The sequence below is a fragment of the Lepidothrix coronata genome, unplaced genomic scaffold (assembly GCF_001604755.1).
Source record: "Lepidothrix coronata isolate B3197 unplaced genomic scaffold, Lepidothrix_coronata-1.0 Scaffold0, whole genome shotgun sequence".
In the NCBI taxonomy this organism is placed as follows: Eukaryota; Metazoa; Chordata; class Aves; order Passeriformes; family Pipridae; genus Lepidothrix; species Lepidothrix coronata.
Window position 1 is genome coordinate 5,827,671 of NW_016690180.1, and position 23,120 is coordinate 5,850,790.

The 23,120-nt window shown below is 36.9% G+C and overlaps 2 protein-coding genes across 18 annotated transcripts in view; one reads left to right on the forward strand and one right to left on the reverse strand.

Annotated features, from left to right (window-relative positions):
* Positions 1-85: 85 nt before the first annotated feature.
* AASDH (aminoadipate-semialdehyde dehydrogenase) lies at positions 86-19,739 on the forward strand. Of its 7 annotated transcripts, none has more exons than XM_017824391.1 (15): positions 86-105; positions 677-930; positions 3,353-3,473; positions 4,178-4,518; positions 5,256-5,448; positions 7,629-7,870; positions 8,851-8,957; positions 9,389-9,561; positions 10,107-10,299; positions 10,812-10,930; positions 12,253-13,090; positions 14,166-14,329; positions 14,919-15,044; positions 16,386-16,517; positions 17,550-17,942. In XM_017824391.1, the coding sequence occupies exons 2-15, from the start codon at positions 701-703 to the stop codon at positions 17,940-17,942; spliced, it is 3,372 nt and encodes a 1,123-aa protein (XP_017679880.1). In that variant the 5' UTR covers positions 86-105; positions 677-700. The 7 variants fall into 7 exon arrangements, 5 of the variants coding, with proteins under 5 accessions (XP_017679880.1, XP_017679796.1, XP_017679626.1 ...); XM_017824307.1 differs by lacking the exon at positions 86-105 and adding an exon at positions 119-207; XM_017824137.1 differs by lacking the exon at positions 86-105 and adding an exon at positions 121-203 and having other exon boundaries at positions 17,550-19,739.
* The window catches only part of KIAA1211 (KIAA1211 ortholog), a 126,486-nt gene continuing 122,373 nt past the window's right edge, over positions 19,008-23,120 (reverse strand). For all 11 annotated transcript variants that reach the window (XM_017823706.1, XM_017823942.1, XM_017823860.1 and 8 more), the window contains one exon: positions 19,008-21,812. In XM_017823706.1, the coding sequence (XP_017679195.1) occupies positions 21,652-21,812 (161 nt within the window). In that variant the 3' untranslated portion in view covers positions 19,008-21,651. The remainder of the gene's footprint in view (positions 21,813-23,120) is intronic.

Consider the following 23,120-nt stretch of genomic DNA (forward strand, 5'->3'; position numbering starts at 1 on the left):
CGCGACGGATACTGGCCAATGAGAGCGCGGCCTTGCCGGGGCCCAGCCAATCGGAGGCGCGGCCGCAGCTGGGGGCGGGGCCGAGAGGCGCCGGAAGTGCCGCAGGTGGGAGCCCGCGGAGTTCCGGGAGCCGCCGGACCGCGCTCATCCCGAGTGGAAACGGGGAAACCTGGAAGGGGCGAGCGGGGGCACAGCCCAGAGCGGTCGGTCAGCCGTGCGGGCGTGGCGGGGAGGCTCGGGGGGAGAGAAGGACACTAGCACGAGCAGTGCAAAATGCAGAGCCTGGGCAGTCCACGCGTCGAGGTTTCTGTTTGCAGAGGAAGGATTCGTGTTTCTCTGTTCCACTGAAAGAGTTATTAATTAATTAAGGTTTGCTAATGGAGATATTAATTCAGTGGTACCCTGCTTTAAAAATAAAGGTGTAACGGTGAGGAACAAACTACCTTTGTACAATGAAGCCTTAGTGCATTGCTGTGTCCTGGGCTTTAGGATAAGACAGGCAAATGAGTCAAGAATTCAACTTTAAAACATTGCAGTCTAAGGTGCAATAGAGCTGTGTGTTCTCTGCCATGGATCTTTTTTTCCCTTCTTGGTAGTGTTTTTTATGCGTTTATAATTTGGCTAAAGTATTAGAAGTAAGGAGGTGACAGTACATTTTGGTCTGTTATTCTTTCAGGGGGACTGGAGCTGCGCGGCCAGGATGACGCTTCAGGAGCTGGTGGCTCGGGCAGCCAGCCTGCACTCGGATAGAGCAGCAGTTTGGTTTGATGAATGCACTGGGAAACCTCCAGCTTTCTACACCTATGCCACAGTGGTTGAGCTGGCCAGGGAACTAACAGCTTTCCTTCAAAAGTACTGTGACCAGCAAGGCAAATGTGAAATAGGCCTTTACTGCTATCCAGGAATAAACCTGCCCTCTTGGATCTTAGGGTAATGGTTTGAGCGTTTGCAATGTGTGTTAGGTTTTTAAGGGTCATCTGTATGAAAGCAAATGTTACAGTTTGTTTAGATTTTTAGTAACAGCAAAAATGCAGTAATACCACAGTAGTGCAATTAAGAGGTGCTGGAGTGTTGCATTCTTTAAAGAAAAAGATGGCACTATTACAATCTTTTGAAAAGCCACTGATGAAAAAATTTTTGAATCTGAAGTTCTAAAGGTCTGAACACTCTGTAACTGCATCCTTTTTTAAAAAGCAATTTAGCATATTTATAGAAATACCAAAAAATTGATGACTGGTATTTTTGTTCTACTTGTTTAAAAAATTGAGGTGATCTGACAAATATATATATATATATATATAATAATGGCCAGTCTTCGCGAGCGAAGATTTGGGAAAGGTCATTAACCCTTCGAGCCTGCGCAGTGGATTATATCTATTAAAAAAAGGACTATGCAGGTTTTTTAATGTATTGTCTTGCTGGCAAAAAAGATGCTCTGAAAACAAATTCCATGTTTTAAGCTAAATGAATATATGTTTAATGTTCCATTACAAATATTGCAGAAAGAAGTAATGAGCAATGCAACACTAAAATGATACTGATTAATTAATGGCTAGGAAGTTGAAATGTTTCTGGTCTAAATACTCAGGTTAATTCAGCATTTTAAAAATCCTGCTTCTGCTGATTAATTCTAATGTTTGTATCTTTTATATACCTATCTTTTTTATCTCTAGCATTTATGATGTATTAGAGAATCATGGGATCACAAGTATATTTTCTTCAGCTGATGTTTACAGCAGCAGTTGTGCTTCCTGGGGGAATGGTGTGTGTCAGTATTTTTCTGTTGTCACACTGCGTGTAAAATACACAATAGCACAAGAAGAGGTACTACAGTGGAATATAAAGATTTCAGTGGAGTGAGTGAGCTCTGTAATCATAAACCTCCCAGAAGCACTGAGAAACGTTCTCACTGGTCAGGAAACACTTCCAGTGCAACAGTGGAGCAGGTTACCCAGAGATGTGCAGGCACCATCTCTGGAGGTGTTCGAAGTTCTGAACTGTCCAGTCTGGTGTCAGAGCTGGCTCTGCTTGAGCGGGAAGTTGGACTCAACATACTGAGGTCCCTTGTAGCCTGTTTTATCCTGTATCCCAATGAACTGAGCAGTAACACAGTTTTCTTTTGCTCTGTGAGCAGGAGCTATTGGGGTGCTTTGATTCCCGCAGCTGTCACTGCCGAGTAGCTGACTGAGATCTGATGCAGGGCAGGTTTAGGTGCTCACTAACACAAGTGGCTGTTCAAGCTCAGAGTGCTGCTGTTTCCATGTCTCCATTCGGGATCTCAGCATTACTGCAGTGACAAACCACTTGCACAAAGAGGAAGTATAACTAATTGTACATACAGTACAGAACCCAACAGTAGAAGAAATGTGAAGATTTATGGGGACCGTTCATGTTTTAGTGGCCGTGCACTCACCTTGGCGTTTTCTGTGGTGGTAACGAATTCCAGGGCTGCTTGTTATCCAAGGGCGCCGCTAGAGGTGGGCAGTGAGAAGCTGCCGAGGGCACGCAACAGGGCAGGGAATGGGAGCACAGAGGTAGTTGGTGCTCCCCTTGTTTTTTAGGGAAGACGTTCCAGTTATGTGCTCAGATTTTCTTACGCTGGATTGTTTAGACTCGTGGTAGAGTGTTTTCAGCGTGCAGGCTTTTGCTGTTTTTTAAAATGTGTTTCTGCATGTTGTATATCTATAAAAAGCTTATTTTTCATAGAATCATAGAATATGCAGAGTTGGAAGGGACCCATCAAGATCATCGAGTCGAACTCCTAGCCCTATGCAGGACACCCCGAGAGTCACACCATGTACCTGCGAGCATTGTCCAAATGCTTCCTGAACTCAGACAGGCTTAGTGCTGTGACCACTTCCCGGGGGAGCCTGTTCCAGTACTCAACCACCCTCCGGGTGAAAAGCCTTTTCCTGATATTCAACCTAAACCTCCCCCAACTCAGCTTCAGTCATTTCCTCGGTCCTGTCAGTGGCCACGAGGGTGAACAGGTTGATACCTGTCTCTCCACTTCCCCTCGCAAGGATATTAATTTTTGTTCCTAGTCAATAGCAGAAAGTTTTAAAATGTGGTGCTGTTGATGTCAATATATCTTTGTCATCACTTACTTGCTTGGCCAGAAATAATATTGAATGTTTTCATCTAGCTTTCATTTTTTCCCTTGCTGCAAAATACCAAAAGGCAACACTGACTATTCATTCTACTTTATTACCAAAAAAATCCTTAAAAGTCATGTTGTGACTATATTTTCTAACTCAGCCAACTATAAAAGTTCAAAAGAAATGTTAGTGAAAATTTAGAGGATTTTCTTAAGTTTTTTTTAAAAAAGTTTAAAACATTTGTGTCTTGTTAGAATCCTTCAAGTTCCAGCTGCCTATTCACCTGTTGATCCAGATGCACCACCAACCTTATCCACTTACTTCATGAAGAAAACCAATCTTCAGTATATTCTTGTTGAGAATGACAAAATAAATGTAAGTTTTCAGACTTCTACAGGAAGCAGTAAAGAGCACTTTGGATGAGTAGATATTCAGATTGTATTCTGTTTTAATAAGCTTGGATGGGGTGCTTTTGTTTCTTCATGCCAAGAGGTTGTTTTTCTCATTCAGAAAAGAACATCTTTAAAATTAGAAGTATGAAGTGCTTCTCCTCCTCTTCAGAAAAATTGCCTTCTTTTCTGTTATGCTGTTGTTCAGACAAGCTTGTTGGGTACCAGCATTGGAAGACTTTTCCAGACTTGTTTCTTCATATGGCAAAGTTAAGAGTTGGAAATCTGCAGTAGTTCAAAAAAACTCCTGCATTTAATACTTTAGTTTCTTTTTGTCCAACTCCTCCCAGATTTTATACCCTCACTCATTGCAAAGGGAACAGACAAGATGGGACCATTTAGTTATAATTCAGTCGTTTGTCTTCTGCAGCATTCTTTTGTATATTCTCCTTTTCTTTTTCTTGCTTAGAGAATTGTTTATTTCGCGTTTATGAAGTCTGTGTTCACTCATATTTAATATGTAAAAACACATGAGCTTAAAACTGTCTGATGCTTGTCCTCCAAAAGTAGAGGCATAAAAATTCACAGCTTTTTTTGTATGAAATGTTGTTTCCTATTTCATTGCATACAGTAGAACAATAACAGTGCATCCTGAGTTCTGCTGTTTGAATTATTTATTTTCTCTTACAGAAATTCCGGATGTCCCATGTTGGGTATTTTTCCCGTGATTCTTCCACAGTACAACATATTGGTTTAACTCTCTTCCAAATGAGCTCGAGCAACACTGATTTAAATTCACAAGTAGATGATACAAAAAGTAAATGTGAACCTTCCAAAGCTGTGGGTAACTCACAGCCAGAATATACCGTTTGTCCGGATCAAACCGAAGTAAAAACATCAGAAGGAGGATCCATGGACGTCAGACAGAAAGACACTTTAGCGTATGTCTTGCATACATCAGGAACTACAGGGATCCCCAAAATAGTCAGAGTGCCTCATAAATGCGTAGTGCCTAATATTCAACATCTTAAGTAAGTGTGGTTTTCAGTTTTCCTTTCAAACGCTTTTACAAATTTGACGTTTAGGGAATTTTTTTATTTTTCTTTTAATACTTCAGAGGAGTGTAGGTAGGGTTTTTGCTAGCACAACTTCACTTCTTCCTCCTTACCTATGTTTTCAGATTTATTTGTATTTTTTTATTTTGTTTCTAAATAGAATCATGTAACATTTTGTTTAACTGAGGGCTGTACTTCAAATAATATGCTGTTGTTGTAAGTATCCTGGCTTGTGGCTTAAAAGAAACAGATAACAATATGAATTAAAATAGATAACAAAATGAATTATTTGTTCACAGTTATATTCGCTGTGTTCTGTAGGCTTTTAGTCCCAATTCCTTTTAGGCTACCCAGGTTTCTTACTGCTTCATTTAATACTTAAAAAAAAATGTATTATGGAAAATACCATAATTTTTTCTTCCTTTTTTTTTTTTTTTAAATGTGCATCCTTTAGTTGAAATAATGCCTCTCAGTGAACTGTATTGATGTGTAACGTGGTGGGTATCTTTGTAGATGACAATTACTTAAATCAACAGTTACAGTTCAGGAGCTCATGCTCCAATTACGTGGCCTGTATATGCCTACATATTCAGAGCAGCCCTTACGATCTGAGCTTTGCTAATATGTATTTCTTTCATGCTTTCATTTTCTAGTTTGGAAGTGGCTTTTGAAGCCATGCATCAGATTTGTAATTCCTAACTTTCTTATTTCAGATCCATATTTGAGATCACACAGGAAGATGTGCTGTTCCTGGCTTCTCCTCTAACATTTGACCCGTCTGTGGTTGAATTGTTCGTGACTCTGACAAGTGGAGCCTCTATTCTCATAGTACCAAACACTATTAAAATGATGCCTGTGGAGCTCTCTGCTGCTCTGTTTCACCACCACCGTGTGACAGTGTTGCAGGTAGGCAACACCTAAGATAAGTGTCTTCAATGTCTTGCTTTGCACTTTTGCTAACATGTACTACTCTTTCATCAGCCTAGATGCTGCTGTTAATGGGAAAGGAGCATTATTCCTCAAAGGCAGTAGCTATCCTTTGTGTTGTAGAAAATTACCATTTGATCAAAACCTCAGACATTTTGTGATAGAAAACAACTAATGATTATTTTAGGAAACCATTAGTTATTAAGAATTAATTGAATGATATTAATTGAACTCTTTGTTCTGAAGAATCTGATAATAGAGTAAACTGTTATAGACATTTTTAGCACTTTTTGATGGACTTGATCTTAGAGCCTTTCCTCATAAACAACTTTAAAGTTGTAATGGTAGTCTTTATGCTAAAAGTACAGCTAAACCAGTGCTATGTATAGGGTGATAAAATGTCTATTGTTTTTACCGTAATGAAAGCAAGAGAATAATTGATTTCACAGCAACACATTGTTTTCAGTTCACCTGTTTATGTGAGTCTTCATGTGTCTCTTATGTCTTAAAATAGGCCATCTCCTATATGATTTCAATTTTAATAGTTTTAAAGTTTGCAAAATTTACTTGAAGCATCCAGCATGGCTGAATAAGCGTAGCCCATGCCCTGTAATCCTGTCCTGTTCCTCTTATCCTGTGACTGGTTGCCTGCCAGAAGAGGCCAACCCACACCTGGCTACAGCCTCCTTTCAGGCAGTTCTAGAGAGTGCTAAGGTCCCCCCTAAGCCTCCTCTTCTCCAGGCTAAACAACCCCAGCTCCCTCAGCCACTCCTTATAGCATTTATGTTCCAGACCCTGTTCCATTTCCTTTTCTTTTGAAAGAATGGTGCTAGTTGAGATTGTAGGGTATAAATTTAAGATTAGTGAGTGGCTAACTGAAGCTTCCACACCAGAAAAAAATCAACTAATTAAATATTCTGTTGTAATTATTCTCTGCTCCTATTTTTGTTTGTCAGGATTGCTATAAATCGCAGTGGTGTAGAGTTTCCTATCGTATACGAGTTTCAGGATCAGTTTAGCTCACTTGCTTTTAGGAAAAAAATCTGAGATACTGCTCTCTATTTAGCACGATTTTTTTAAAATGTGTCTGTTAAGACTTTTAAAGATATGGTTTTTAATCATGTTAAGCAGTAATAGAGAAAGGCAAAATTTGGTGAATGAAGGTATTTAGATATCTTTCTCAGAAAAGTTTGATTTTGTGGGGTTTTTTTGATCATTGTCCTAATCAGTGAAGGTAGGGCTTCTCAGCTGAATTAATGACAGAAATGTTCTCCTTATAGCTTAACTGATGATTTTATGATGTTTCTTAAATTATAGAAAGACATTACCTTCCCCCCTTGATTTTCTTGAGCAGACTTGAGAAATCTAAAAAGTGATTATGAGGAAGGGAAGAATATAAATTTTTTCCCTATTTTTTTTTATTGCTGTTATTCACTAAAGTTAAAATTATCAGTTGAAAAGAAATGGTCTTCATCTATTACTTGAAGAAAGGAACCCGGTAAGAAATAATTCCATTCACTTTCCAGTCCTCTTAATAGAAAAGTAGGCAAGAATAAGAGTGAAATGTGTCTGATAACATGATTCACTGTTTTTCCCTCAGTGAAAGGGCTCTACATCACCAGTAGTTTTATAGAAGTAGTTGCTTAAGGAAAGTGGTTTGGGTTTGAGGGGTTTGGTATTCGTTTTTATCTCTTTTTCTCCTGCTTATTTTAGAGTGTGATGTGAAAGCTTTCAGAAAAACTAAATCTTGTAAACTGTTATATTTACACAAATCAAGGACAACGCAGAATCTGACATCCTAGGAATTTTTAGTATTACGTAAAGGTCTTTACATGTTCTGTATGCAGGTGAATCAGATGTATAGATAATATTTTTGCTGTAACATTCTGAATAAAGAAGAAACTCGGCAGAAGAACATTGATTGGTGCTGACAGTATTCATTAAATGCTTCATGTAAGAAACAAAATACCACTGTGGTTTATACTGGTATCAGATGGTTGATGCCATCTACTATACCTTAATGTTCTAAAGTACGTCCACAATGCAGCTGTGCAGTGAATATGATAAAGCAGGAAGAGATGTACACATATACTGAAAAAATATAACAAGTCTTTCTCTTTGGGTTTTTTTTTTTCCTTTTTCTAATATGTGTTATTCAGGCAACACCAACACTTCTCAGAAGGTTTGGAGCTCACATTATTAAATCAACAGTGTTGTCTGCAAATACTTCACTTCGTGTCTTAGCCCTTGGTGGTGAAGCATTTCCTGTACTGAGTCTCTTGAAAAGTTGGAAGCACAAGGAGAACAAAACAAGTATTTTTAATCTCTATGGTATTACTGAAGTGTCAAGCTGGGCCACTTGCTACAAGATTCCTGAAGAGGTTTTTAGTGCCGATTTTAGGTAGGAAAATTCACTGTTTTCATGGCTTGGCATGTGAATGATGAACATCACCAGAATTAGAATCTCAGTCTCATGTTACTAGAGCTACTGAGTCCTCACGTGTGTTTATACTGGTAGAAAATGGGATGTTTCAGACAAATGATGTGCTATATTAACATAGTGCTTAAACCCTTGAAGACTGAAAATGCTGGATGGTCAGAAGTGTTATTAAATTCTCATGTAAAACTAATTTTCATTCTGGTTTCTCTGAGTTCAAATATAAAATATATAATACTTTATGATAGAAATTGAACTGGAATCCATGCAGAAGTTATTTAAAGTTGCTTTACTTTTTAAGTTTTGCTTTACTAAAGAAAATATATTATTCTATACTTCCACTCAGAAATAGCATTTATATTCAATATATGAGGTCCTGCAAGTGCTTGAAGAGGCTGGAAAATGAAGAGAAAGGAAGGAATCGGTCTGCAGTTCAACAGAAGTCTGTAGTAGATACATGACATTGAAATTACAGTTTCTTGTATTTCAGTCTTTTCTAAAGGAGTCAGCTGTACTTACTGCCAGAACATCAGTAGTAAAATAGAGTAAAGGCTCAAACTAAGTAAGACAGGGAAAGACTGAGTTAGAAAGCAGTTACACATGCTTAAATTGGTTGACTTGATGGAAATTTCAACCTGGGAGACAAAAACTAGCTGAAGCTCTTGAGGTTCTCTCAGGGTATTTCAGGGTCCATTCAGGCCTTATTTTCTGTCACACAGCAGGCTTTTTTGGTATATGATAATGAAACCCATGCACATTGATGAGGTTTTGAATTTTTAATAAATTGATACATTTTTAGAGAAGAAACTTTTGTAGAAAGGAATCCCAAGCGTCTACTTTTTCTCTAATACCAGTCTTTTAAAAGATTGTATGCTAACTGATTTCTGGAACAATTTTGTTCAGAAGGGAAAGATTTTTACTGTTTGTCTCTTTAATATATTTAGAACAGATTTTCCTATACCTTTGGGATCACCGCTTCTTGGAACAAAAGTTGAGGTCAGAGATACCAACGGATCTGCAGTTCTTGAAGGCGAGGGACAAATATTTATAGGTTGGTTTATATTTCTAATTCTTCTGAGATGCTATTATTAATTGATTAAGTTTTAATAATGATTATTTTACTTAGTGTTTGCCTCTGATATACAGGTTAATATAGCATTTTAAGTTTTGATTGTACTGGGAACCTTCTAATGGTATTTTAGGTTTTTGGAATGATTTTATCTGCAGACTGTGCCTTCATTATATTGACTTTTTTTTTCCTGCTTGCATTTTGAAATTATCAGCTGAAGTAATTTCTATGTAATAACTTAATTAACTGCATAGCCAAATCTGTACATTGTAGAAATTTAGGTATTGATGATACTCTTATAGTATTTCTTATAGTGCTTGTTAGAATTTAGGAGAATTTGATAAAACACTTTTTATGGTTTTCATTTACAGTTAGCCATTTAATATATAAGACCACAATCTTTTCTTGTGTAGGTGGTGAGGAACGAATCTGCTTTCTTGATGATGAAATAACTGTACCACTGGGTACAATGAGAGAAACAGGGGACTTTGTAAGAGCGCAGAATGGGAATTTGTTCTTCTTGGGTCGGAAAGACAATCAGATTAAACGTCATGGCAAACGTTTTAATATTGAATGTTTGCAGCAGGTAAGTGCTCACATCCAGTGAGTAGAGTATGACAGTAGAAAAGGGAAGGTATAAGGAACACATTGTTATCATCAGAAATGGGTATTTATTTATTTTCACCCAGCTTTTAGGAGTCTAAAAGGAATTTGCAGGGTGTAATATCAAAAATCTAGTCAAATAATTTAGGGAGGAGTTTGTTCTGAGTTCTCGGGAATCTCTTTTATTGTGTTGTTTCTTCCAGGAGAATTGAGAACTGTATAAGGACCTGAAAAGTAGTGAGCATTGCACTGCAGTGCTTGTACAGTGATTGTTCTACAAGATTGAGTTCAGACTCTTGGATTATTTCTCATTCATGGCATTTTGGCAGATAATACATATATCTCTGAGGTCATTTTTATGTGAAGAAGTACAGACTTCAGCTACAGGATGATTTCATAGGATGTTCTGTAGAAATGTGAGAAAAATGTGATTTTTAAAGGTGTGCTTTTTTTTCATTGTGTTTCTTGCTCCTTTTACTCTATTGATGAACTGCATTTCAAAGCAAGACTAATATCTTTTAATTACAGGCTGCTGAAGATCTTTGCCAGGTAGAAGCTTGTGCGGTAACCTGGTATCAGCAAGAAAAGCTTGTCCTGTTTGTTTTACCCAAAGATGATTTAAAAGAGGGGGAAACACTTAAAGAACTCCAGAAGCATCTACCAGCTTATGCAGTCCCTGATGAGATTATAGTTATTAAAGCTTTGCCTTTAACATCACACGGTAAATGAATTTATTTATTAAGAACCCTTGACGCTTATTTTAATGGTATCAATTTTTTTTTTTTTTAATTGACCAAAATTCAGTACCTGATTCATGCTTTTGAAATGTGTACATTAGATAATTAACTCCTCGTAGGAAATCATGACCATGTGCTGTGTTTTCTTGATAAATGTTTCATTTTAGAGTCAAACAGTAGCGGAAAAATCAGTTTAGTTTTAACACTGCACATTTATTTTCTTAGTCATTCCTGTTGCAGTCTGCAACAGAACCCTGACTTCAGCTGGGGAAAAATCAGGCCTTGAAGGTGGGGTTATGTGGGAGGCTAGAGTAAATTTTCAAAAACCTGACTGAGTTTTGTGTAGTTGATCAACTGGGTAAAAGGATACTCGTGGAGTTCAGTATGAATAAGGAAATATGTACAAGAATAAAGTGACTATTTGTGCAGAGCAGGTTTTGGAAGGGTAAATGCTAAAAGAGCAATGAAAAAAAATCGTACTTTATTTTCTACAAAGGCAAAGTTGATATATCTGAACTGAACAAGATTTACCAGAACCATCTAAACTCCAGAAGGCGTGACAGTAAGCTGAGTGACGCAGAGGAATTGTGGGAAAGATTGCAGTATTTATGGAAGGTAGTATTTTGAGCTGCCTTTTTATCTTTGCAAGTGGATCATTATACATGTGTCAGGAATTAAACAGTTCTAAGAAGTATGACTAATGCAACCAGAACATTCTAGCTGCCTATAGATTTAAGCAGTACAGCTCTTTCTGTTCAGTTAATACTTAAATATGATCGCTCTGCAGTGTCCAAGAGGGAGTCATTTATATTTTTCTATCAGATAAAACTGTGGGTTATGAGGTGTAAGCAATTAGCATGGGAAGGATATAATGAGTCAGTAGCTTTTTGAATTTTGCTTCACCTAACAAAGAAGGTACCCCTAAAGGAAACAAGGAACTGGGACATGGAAACCTTGTACAAAACAGCTACTGTGTTAGTAGAGTTTCTTATTTCTCAAGATAATTACGCATTGAAGAATCCTTTTCTTAAATAGGTGGCACAGTTGCGCAGTTGTCTCTTGGACTGTCTATTATTTCTAAACTTCTATGCTAAAGACTTGTTTTTCAAGGTATTGTAATGTGATGTCAAACAGTACTACTTTTTTTTAAAAGGTAGACTTCCAAGTTTCACCTGAAAGTGGGATCAGCTGTGGCTAGGACTTGAACAAGTAAATGCAGTGAAATTATTTATGTATGCTGATACTTACTGTATTGATGGCAATACAAATGGTAACTCAGAGGGATGGATGTGCCCTGGGCCCATTATGGACAGCAGAAGGCAATTTCCAAAACCAGAGGATTTGGATTTCACAACCAGTCTTAACAAGCAGGGAGTGCAGTGAGAGGAGACACAGTGATTGCTGTTTGTTGTAATAACCATGCCACATCCAAAATCCTTCATGAATTGAAGGGGTTATAACTTCAAAAGTAGGTAGGTAAATAGGTTACTTAAATAATTCAGAAGTAAAAGAGAACAGTTTTATATAAGTTTTATTAATAATATAACCCACTTAAACCAATTTTATCAAAAGGCATCTAGGTTTTATCTGCAAAGTTGTCATTGATAAATGGTACCGAGATTGAAAACAGTCAATCAATACAGAGCACAAGTTACTTTGATTCCTTAGACTGCAAAACTGGAATTAAGTAAAACGTTTTGTTGTACAGAACTAATTTCTCCCTTCCTCCTCAGCTCTTGTTCCATCACTACCTCTATTAGCACTAACATGTTTCATGTGATATTTTTTGCAGAGTAGTGAATTTACTAAGGTGTTGATTTTTAGCAGGACTTGTAGGTGTTCAGGTGGATTCTACCCAAACTGAGTTTTTATGTGTGTGACATGGTGTGACACCCATGAACTGGTACTGGTACCTCTTTCCTTCTTCTTTTCTCTAGTCTGTCCTCGGTCTTCTGGGTGATTCCACTGAAATTTCTAAAGATGCAGTATTTCTGTATAGTGGTGGAGACTCCTTAAAAGCTCTACGATTTTATGATGAAATTGAGATGCTTGTAGGCAAAACTGTGCCTGGACTTCTTGAAGTTATTCTCAGCCGCTCAATTGAAGAGGTTTACAGACATATTCTTAAAATGCTCATTACAGATGAAGACCATTTTATGAATCCTGACAATGTTGTGAAAAGAAAATTTGGTCCAAACAGTGGAGAGGAATTCCATGGAAAATACATTAAACTGACATCTGAAATAGCTCTTGAGGTTACTTCAGGATTAATTCCATTTATTGCACTAAGCAGAGGAAATCATTTTTTCCCTGTGAATTTCACCAGGTCTTTTATGAAACCCAAAAATACAGTACAAGTAGGAGTGGACATGATACAGCAGCCATCCTTTCTGCATTCCAAGGCTCCAAGTATAATGAAAAGCCACACGCAAGGGTATGAAATGGGAGAAAGAATTTTAACAGTGACAAACAAGGCAAATAAAAACGACTGTTCCTCTGTGCAGCAAATCCATGGAGAATGTAGTCATGTAACAATGGCAGAGTTGGCATTGTCCATAAGATGGAAGTCAAATACAAGAAAGTGTGTTGATGCATCACCACTGGTTGTAATACCATCTAAGGAAGAAGTATCTGCATCTGTGTATGTTGGCTCTCACTCTCATGCAATGCAGGCAGTTGATCTAGATTTGGGAGAAATAAAGTGGGAGAAGACCCTTGGAGACCGTATTGAATCTTCTGCCTGCGTATCCAAGTGTGGAAATTTCGTTGTTGTTGGTATGTCTTTTGTTTCAGCTTTCATTTTAAATTATTTTTTCTGCTGAATATGAGATGAATGACAGAGAATCGTATTTCTTATGTCTGAATGTCCTCCATCCATAAACATCCATACCTGCCTCAGAACCAATTTATTGTAAAAAAAACCAGGAAGAAGAAATAATTTAAGTTTCATGATAACCAGTGATGGAGCTTATCTAATATAAACACTTGTGGCTTATTATACGTCAGTTTATCAATGAGGAGTAATCAATGGGTATGGGGGTTTTTTTAGTGGTTAAGTGTGACCTTAATGGGTTGGATTTTTTACAGTATAGAAAGGTGATACAGTCTCAGAATGTCTTTAAAATTGATAGAGGTAGAAATTAGTACATGGTACCTCATATTATTTTTCAGAGTTTAATTGTCTGACTCTTCTTTTTGGAAAATGTAAAGGATATATATTTGGATAATTTTTTTTTGTTTTATCGTATCCATTGTCAGCAGAGTTGCTATTATTTACCTTAGTGTCAACTTTTTAACTAATGCATATACATCACTGGTTAGCACAGAAGTCCAGGTGGTGCATTTTTTTATGCAAAGGTAATGTTTTTCTTGTATTTTGATTTCTTATAGCTCTGATAACAAAATTAAATGTTTCATTAATACTGAAGGAGTTTCTAGAATAACAGTTTAGTTTGCATTAGAAAACATAGAAACTTTATTCTTTCAGTACCTTCATTTTCAGAAAGGAAAACTAGAGAAAGAGGTAATTAAAAAAAATTCATATTCTCCCTTTTCAGCAACTTTCCGTGTCTTCTAATATTATTACTGTAAAATCTGATAGAAAGGCAATGAAATAAGTATATTCTAAATGTAACTTAGAAAGAACACACAAAACAATCAACTTTGAGTGTATTAACTATCAGGAAAGACTTTGAGCTAAAAGAACAGGAGAAGCTTTGGAAAATGTTTTGATGCCCTACATCATGAATAATCTTATTTCTTTCCAGCAGTGATGCAGCTAGCAGCATATATCACACCATAAATGCAAATAATAATTCTTTTTTCCTCTGTCATGTTTTATTTCACATAGGTTGTTATGATGGCTTAGTATATGTGCTTCGAAGCAGTGATGGAGAAATACAGTGGACTTTTGTCACAGAAGACACTGTGAAAAGCTCTGGAGTTGTAGACCCTTCTAGTGGACTAGTCTACATCGGATCACATGACCAACATGTGTATGCTTTGGATATTTATGTAAGAACACTGACTGTAGAAGAATAAATATCCAACTTAAACCCTATTTGTAGTACACCAGAGGAAGCTCCACTGGTGTTAGTATTCTTAGGAGTCCACAATCACACTTCTGAAATAGGCCTGCTTGAAGTGGGATTAGGATTATGTGGCAGCAGATAGTTTTAGTGGTGTTCTCAACTGCGGTTCTTGTGTTACTGATCCTGGTTGAAACCAAATCTTAAGTTTCTTAGTTATTAAATTCTTCATGGGTATTTCAGAATAGGGTGCCTAGCTAGAAATAGAACTATCTATGGCTTTATGACTGGAGAAAGAATCTTACATTCTAAATGGGTAAATAAAGGGAGATGGAAAATAAAAGGGGCAGATACTGCCTTTTCATTAGCCGAATTTCTTTTATTTACTGGAAGAGAAAGTAGCCAACATATGTGTTGCTCTCATAGCACATAGGTTATATCTTCACTTCTTAACTAGTGTCTGCTGAGTTAAACACAGTGTTTCATAAGGTTTGACATGCAAAAGTCTTTGTAAACATGATGAGCTCTAGCTCCAATTGAAAATTGTTTATTAATGTGTTTTCTTGTGCTTACAGAAAAAGGCATGTGTATGGAAGTCACACTGCGAAGGTGGGGCTGTGTTTTCATCTCCTTGTCTAAGTTCTTTTCCACATCATCTCTATGTTGCTACTTTAGGAGGACTGCTATTGGCTGTTAATCCAGTATGTACCTTTGTTTACTTGTCTTTGAGCCCAGTCTCAAATTCAAATGAAACTAAAATGTATATCTGAAGTTAAAATTTCTTTTCTGATGAAAGATGACCATATGTTACCATAAAATATTTTTCGCTTGGGAGCCTTATACACAAGGTTACCATAATAATTCCCATGCTTCAGAAAGCTATCTGGTGATAAAGAGAACTGAAATGACTTGCTTGAAATCACATGCTGACTGTAGACCAAAATTGCAGTCAGTGTCTTCTCATTCCCATATACTACTTTATCAGGTTGACTAGTGAGTGAGAGCATGTCTGTAGATTTAGTTCCCCCACGCCCTCCCTTTGACAGAAGGATTGGAAAAAACATACGCAGAAATCAGAATAGAATCCAGAAAGAAGCCCCTTCATTCGTTTTACTGTCTGCCTGCCATCATCATTTAAAGAGCTGTCCCCTTAATCTCAGACTGCAGTTATATTCTTTGCACTGGGAAAATGGTATTCTTAAAAGATGTGGAGCAATTTCATGGTTTTCTGAGGCATTGTTTGCTTACAGCTGGTCCTGCCTGATAAAAGAAACAATGACTTAAAGCAGCTGTTAGCATTTTTGTATCACACAACCCACTAAGCACCTTTACCTCCCACCCACTACAAATGTCCTCAGTAATAATCAGTGTTATATTAGAAAACCAGAGTGTGGTTTTGGATCCCTAGTGGACTGTGCTTAAGAAAAAAATGGGATTTTTTTATACTGTAATCCAGAGTAACATGTAGTTGAGAAACCCAGCTACAAATGAGCCTGTACATTCCGATTTTTATAAATAATCATAATTCCTGAGGAATTTGCAGGATACGTTAGGAGCATATTGTGACAATCAGACTGTGAGTTGCAGAATTTCCTACAGTATCAATATGACTTCATTAGATATCCTCTGCTTCACTGGTCCATGTCACACATACTGAGGAACTGGGAATGGAGTAAAAAAACTGAATTTGGCATTCATTAGAACTACTACTACTACACTGTTATCATCATTACTTTGCCTAGGGGGAGGAAGAAAAGGGCAAAAATGGGTATTGAGTATCCTATGTAAAGCACTAAACATTTTGTTAGAGTAAGATTTGAAGAGTGGTTTTGCTTCTAGTATGCATTCTGGATGGGAGAAGCCTGCTTCTCTTTGATTTTTTTGTTTGTTTGTTTTGTCGGTTTGTTTGGAGGTTTGTTGTTTTAGTTTGAATTTTTTGGATTTTTTTCCCCACACTTCATAATGGCCGTGACGGAAGGGTTGTTTTGTGCTGCTTCTTACAGTTGTGTTAAGCATCAGATATTCAATGCTGCCACTTACAGGTGACGGGGAGCAAGCTTTGGAAAAGCTTCCTGGGAAAACCACTCTTCTCCTCTCCTCACTGCAATGAGAACTACGTCTGTGTTGGGTGTGTGGATGGAAACTTATATTGTTACACTCATTCTGGAGAAAAGGTAAAAATCGTGTTGTTTTTTTATGTCCATACAAAACCCTGAATAAGATGCTTTATTAATACTGTTTTCTGAGGTTTAATGGTTGACATATACCTTTTTGTGAAACAAATAGAAGTGTATATTGTTAGAGAGGGGAGAAAGCAGAAAAAAGTTCGCCTAAGATAATCTATGCAGTTCGTGGCAAAACCACAAACTATCAAGTTGCCTGATGCGGTAAGAGAATTTTTAGTCCAGAACTTATACCCAGAGTAAATTGTGAAGTGTAGTGCCAGCAAATGAAATGGTTTCATTCGAGATTTTTCAAGCATGTTTAAGCCATCTCTTCTGCAAGATGGTTGATTATTCAGAAGCAAAGGTTTCTTAGAATGTTTTATGCATTTATCAAAAAATTGCCAAATCATAATTCTGGCAAAATATGTGTCAGCCTTCACATTGAATTAAATGGGAGTATTTTTTTAGTTCCTCAGAGATTAATCTTGTTTGTATCTCGTGTTAAGACAACTGACACCATTTCTGTTTGTTGGCCTGACATGCAGTATACATGGCAATTCCTGAACCTTTTCTGATTATAAAATATATGTTAGCTTATGCCCTGCTCTCTGTCTGCTTGCAGCGGTGTTACAGAACTAATACTCTCTTGGGGAGGGATCTGCACACCATTAGCATGAGCAAAGGAAATCTATATTACAAAAAGAATATCTGCCTTTCTGGCAAAGAATGGCATATTAACAGGATTCTTTAAGTTCATTACTAATTATGGTACAACAGCCCAAGAACATCCTTTTCCCAAAGTGGCCATCTTTATGTAGGCTTCACATAAGATAGTAACTTTTCCCTCTTCCACATCTATTTTATGAGACTTCTATTGCTTACTCTGTGTGTAAAACTTGACTTGTGATTTGACAAAGATTTACTAGCCCTCACTGAATTCTAGTACATCTTTGAAATAAAATGCTCTCCTAGATTACAAGTAATCTATTAAAAAATTATATGAAAAACCTTTGATAATGTGTGGTTATGTTCTTTCTGTAGGTTTGGCAGTTTTCCACTAATGGGCCAGTGTTTTCATCTCCATGCCTCTCAAGTTTAACTAAGCAAGAAATATTTTTTGGCTCCCATGATTGCTTTATCTACTGCTGTAACATGGAGGGTAATTTACTGTGGAAATTTGAAGCCACTTCAAGTGTGTATGGAACACCGTTCATTTTCCAAAGTGATGACTTAAGTAACAAAATTCTTTTGGCAGCAGTATCTACAGATGGCAAAGTGTGGATCCTGAATGCCAAGAGTGGAACAGCAGAAGGAGTAGATAAGCTTCCAGGAGAGGTTTTCTCTTCCCCTGTAGTATGGGGAACAAAGCTTGTTGTTGGCTGTAGAAATGATTATGTTTATTGCCTAGATCTGTATATAACAGGAAAAAAATAACAGCTAAGTTGTTAGGCTGCTTTATTTTTATTGTTTACATTTGTAAACTAAGAACTCACATGTGCCCTCTACCTCTCTGCCTATTTTTCTGCAGGCAAGAGCTGCTCCTTGCAGGCTTATCAGGTAGCATTTTGCATCAGACAGTGTCCAGGGTTGGCTGTACTGATGGAAGGAGGATGGCTGCTCAGCACCTTCCCAGAGAAGGGAGAATCTGTAGTAAGATGCCATACCCCGCAGCTTGAAATAGAATGTTTGTCTCTGAGGGAGGAATATATTGCTTTTTCTGAGTCCAGCCTAGCCTGTGCCTGGCTCTTCCATTTATCAGGCTAGTGTTTGTCTAGTCTAGCAAGGTTTCTGTGCCAAGGCAAGGTAACCCAAGTCATTTTTTGAATCTAACTTTTAACTTTATTTCTGAAGACGTAGCCTGCACTGCATATACCTGGTAGGAGCGACCTGTTTACTTTAGTTTGTACAAACTGAATAGTTCTTCTTTTGTAAAGGACCTAGGCCGTCCATGACTTCAGTTCATTCTAGCATATACTCAGACTCCATCGAAGTCAGTAGAAGTTACTTCTTGTATTCTAAAGTGGAGAATATACTGTATATATTTATTAAATTCCAGTGACAGGTACAGTATGAGTTCTAAGATGAAGTGTGCACTGCTCAAATCAACCAGTGTCAAATAATGCTGTCTACATTGTCTTTCCAAGAACTATTAATAAAAGGTTGTGTAAATTGGGTTTGGTTGTCTTTAACATCTTAAAAGCAAGTACCAGTGGCCTTACTAATGCAAATCAAAAGTATTTACAGTGACTAAAGTATGCTTCCCTGAAAGCATTTCTGATTATGAGTCTTCTAAAAGAAGTATAATAGGAACTATTATCTTATTCTCTCTGATGAGCCATCTACTTTGAATCCTATATTGCTTTATCACATTTGGTTCCTCCATTTTATTATTAGCAGAAATGCATAAGCAAGACACATGTAGCTCCGTAAAAAGTTCTATTTGTAAAGCAAATCTGAACTACATGATTTGCAAAAGGAGACACACAGTACATGTATCGATTAGATAATTTTGACTGGGTTATAGTTTAATAAGAATTAAAATGACATTAGTATAATAAACAATTGCACTTTAAAACATTTGAAAAATTAAAAAAGTACACAACAAATACCCCACAATTGTACATCTTATAGTTTTTATACATTACTATATGAACATAGAGGTTAATCATATATAACCTTGTCAGAAGAAATGGTATTTTGTGTTTGTATAAGTTACAAAAATTTGAGACAATATACTACATAGTGGCTTGTTCAGTTCTTAAAATATTTTTGCTGTTTTAAGCTGGGTAGTAATGTTCTGGGTTTATTTTTACAGATTTCCAATACTTTATCAGAAATGGTTGCAACAAAGCTAAAGCAAAGTAACACTTCACTTCGTTGGTATTTAGTGCAAATTTTTGTTAATTTAACATGAAATGTCACTGTTGCACGTGTACACTTTAGAAATGTTTCCATCGAGTACTGCACGTAACAGTTTCCATTGTTACACTAGATACCTTTATGGTTGAAAAAACCCTCTGGTTTGAAGCTTCAGCTTAAGACCATCCTTAATGAAAACTTATTCTATGTGCTGTAAATGGATTGTATTGGAAAATTGCATCCTTATGTCATGCACAATAGCACCTAACTTTGCTATGCTTTTCAGAGTACCAGTATTTTTAATCCTGATTTACTTCACCTTCTCTGTATGTCTACCTGGCTCCCCCTCCCAAGAAATAATTGTAAAGATGGGTTTCAGGCAGTTTAAATTACAAATAGGTACTGCAGGCAAACAAACTTGGAAAAAACCCTTAAATTTAACTTAAGATGCACTAATTCCTGGTGCTAGCAGAGCAAGAAGAATTAAGGGGCCAATTCTTTCTTCAGATATTGAAGACATTAAGTTTTTTTTTCCCCTAAGCATTTGAGAGCAGCATTGCCCTGTTTCTGTTTAAAACATATTAATTACTTATATTAACAGTAAAAAGTTACTTTAGAGATTCTGTTTTAAATATGAAACTGAGCAAAACTGATGGCTTTTGACCAAGAAAGCCCATCTTGCTGCTGCATATCTACTCAATCTAACACATCCACTGTGTTTGTGCTATTGTAACCATGATAGGGAGCCACTGTTTGGTGGGAAAGGCTGTACTCGACAATGACTTGCTGTTTGATTCTGAGAACAGGAGGATACAGCAGGTTTCATTCTGTTTTCTGCATAAAGTGCTACTCCTTATGCTGCATACAGCAGTTTGGCTAAAACACTTCCATGAAGCATATGTGGCATCATTCTATAATGATATGTCTTCATTTTATGAAAATGTCTCCTTTTATGATGTTGTAGGCTTAAAGGTTCTTTTAAGCCTTATGGTTATGAGACATACAGATTTTTTAAAGTCTTCCTTGTAAAACAAACCCAAGTGAACTATTTAATAGCATGACTTTCAAAAATGCAGACCTAGCTATTTCTATGGGATGTTGAGGATAGCGACATTTTTATTACATCTTGGACTTTATCCTTTTTTGTAAGAGAGAGGGAGTGAACATTTTTATTTTAGTTAGGTGAAGTAATACAGTTTTCAATTGCCACAGCAGATACCTGAGATGGGGTAAGTAACCTTTTCTGAAGTGATCTGGCTGTATTGGTCAAAGTACAGGAAGTTATCTGAACTACCTGAAGTTGCATGTAAAACTGGGAGTAAAATCGGGAAGAATGCCGAGTTAAAACTCCTGAGACTCTCACTGACTTAGCTTTCCATTCTCAGTTAACTTCAGTTCTGCCAGTCTTACTCCTGTGGGAACTTACTGAGACAAATTCCATAGCTACATTTGCAGTGTAGAACAGTTTAATTCCAGTCATTCAATTGATTTAAAGTTGTAATCTGCAATCACTGTCTCTATGCATCTTAAATATGGCCAAGCACAAACAGTGATGCATTTAAATGACTAGAAGAAACACTGACTTCTTGGCTTCTTTTTGAAAACTTAATGATATTTGCTCAAATAACTGTGGGGTTTTTAAAGTAGGATTAATTGTTTTTTTCCTAGGAATGAGGGAATATAGATGTAGTATATTAATACTACAATGGAAGAAATTACCTCAGCATTTGGATGGTACCATCTTTCTGCTTATTATTTGCATGTGGAACGGTATATCCCGAAGTTCTTCATTAGGGAAAAAGCTTTCAAATAGCAGGCAGAACTGACAGTTCATACAGTTTAACATTTTTTTAAAAATTATGAATAAGAGAAGGGAACATGCATCTTGCCTTAATTTTAACAACAGACTGCTGAAAAAAAATTCTGAGATCTCGATTAAAGTATAGAGATCTAAAATTCCAGAACCGAGTACCCACAGAATTTAAGAAGCATCTGAACTGAAGTTCTGGCCCTTATTATGATACTCACTAAAATTTACATCCAGTATCTGAGCATTCTTAAGTTTTTGAGAGTCTGGCTGTGAAATTTTTGCCATGACCTCATTTAGCTATTTGTCAAAGCAATGGAATATATGACTTGAGTAGGCTTAACAGTGAGCTAGAGCAAAATGGTAATCAGTTCAATTTTCAGTCCTTCCATACATGCATTTTCAATTTTGTCATGTGTAAAATGCAGAATAAATAAAAGAAAGCAATTAATAGCAATAGAGATGTAGTTTTACAGTTTACTTTATGATCTGTGGACAATCACTCCAGGCTTTTGCTTTCCTCTTGGCTAACGCAAGCCAGGCTGGTTCTGTTGACACAGGGTTAGCATCAGGCGTAGAGAACCTCTTGGCCACCTCTTTTGTCAGTGGGGTTGATGGAACAGAATCTGAAATTTCCACTGGAGAGGAAAAAGAAAAAAAAACCTTAGTTGAACCCTGTGCTTTGTTGCAGGATTCTAAAGGTTTCACTTATATGTGAAGATGAGCTCAGTTGGTTAGAGCATGGTGCTGATAACACCAAGATCGTGGGTTTGATCCTCTTATGGGCCATTCACTTAAGAGTTGGACTCAATGATCTTCGTGGGCCCCTTCTAACTCAGAATATTCTGTGAAACTCAACCAAACTTAGTATCAGATCATGCCTCCTTAACTGTTGTTGATTCTATATTCGAACCAACACTTGATATTGATTTCCAACACTTTTAGGTAAATCTTACTGTATTTGCATAATAATCAAGTGAGGAGGAGCTGAGTTTCCTTTTTCAGAGGTGACTCCAAGAAATCCAACTCACAAAACAGGGACAAAATTTTCAGTCTCTGTGAGAGCCAAACATTTCCAATTTGCCAGGCTTTCTCTTTACATAAACTATTTTAATTACATCTGCAACACAGCAAACAACGGGAAATAAAGCTAGGGGTTTTTTTCTCTTTGGTAACGCAGCTGCTGCACATGTTTAAGCCAACTGCATTCAATAGGATTTAAAGTCTCTCTTCAGATTAGTGTTCTTAAATAAACTAAGAGAAGAAAGTGGTCCTATAGTTGCCTGCCTCAGTTAACCCTGCCCGTGAGACTATCCTGAAAAAGAAATAAACCTGCTTTCTCCATTAGCTGTTTGACACATTTTCTTCTAAGTAGTATCTTTAAGACAAACAGCTGTCTCTGCAAGAAAATGTGTTGAATAAACAACTGATTTCTAAGAAGCAACTTCACAGAGCAGAACTGTAGAATGTATCATAGTAGCCAGATGGGAAGATTAATTCTGAGAGAGTGAATGCCCTTGAAAGCAACCTGGATAGAAATGAGTCCTGTCTGAAACCTATGGAGTGACTCTAAAAATCACAGTTACAAAATAACTCCTCACTCATCCTCCCCCTTACACATTTTTTTTTTTTAGAGCCAAAAAGATTTTTTTTTTTTGTTAAATGTTCAGATTCAGTCCAAATTCCTTTAGTTGAATTTCATTTTCAGGTTTTTAATGTTTTAAAAAGCTTTAAAATTCCATGGATGCCAAAAATTGTTCATGCTTTACAGCATTTTACACGTGCCTTACAGCATTCCTGTCAACCTGTAACAGGGCTCTATTGCAACCCTACTCCAAAAGATTCAGCGGTGTGATGTTATGCTGTACATGGTCAATTCTAGCGGAAATCAATTCTTTCTATTACGTCTTTAATCATATATTTTTATCTGTAAGTAAATGAACCCT

Bases quoted from the DNA above. Each gene is read 5' to 3' on its own strand.
- AASDH (XM_017824391.1), top strand. From the start codon at position 701: ATGACGCTTCAGGAGCTGGTGGCTCGGGCAGCCAGCCTGCACTCGGAT. The intron at 15,045-16,385 runs GTATGTACCTTT...TGCCACTTACAG, and splicing joins TGCTATTGGCTGTTAATCCA to GTGACGGGGAGCAAGCTTTG. The intron at 16,518-17,549 runs GTAAAAATCGTG...TTCTTTCTGTAG, and splicing joins ACACTCATTCTGGAGAAAAG to GTTTGGCAGTTTTCCACTAA.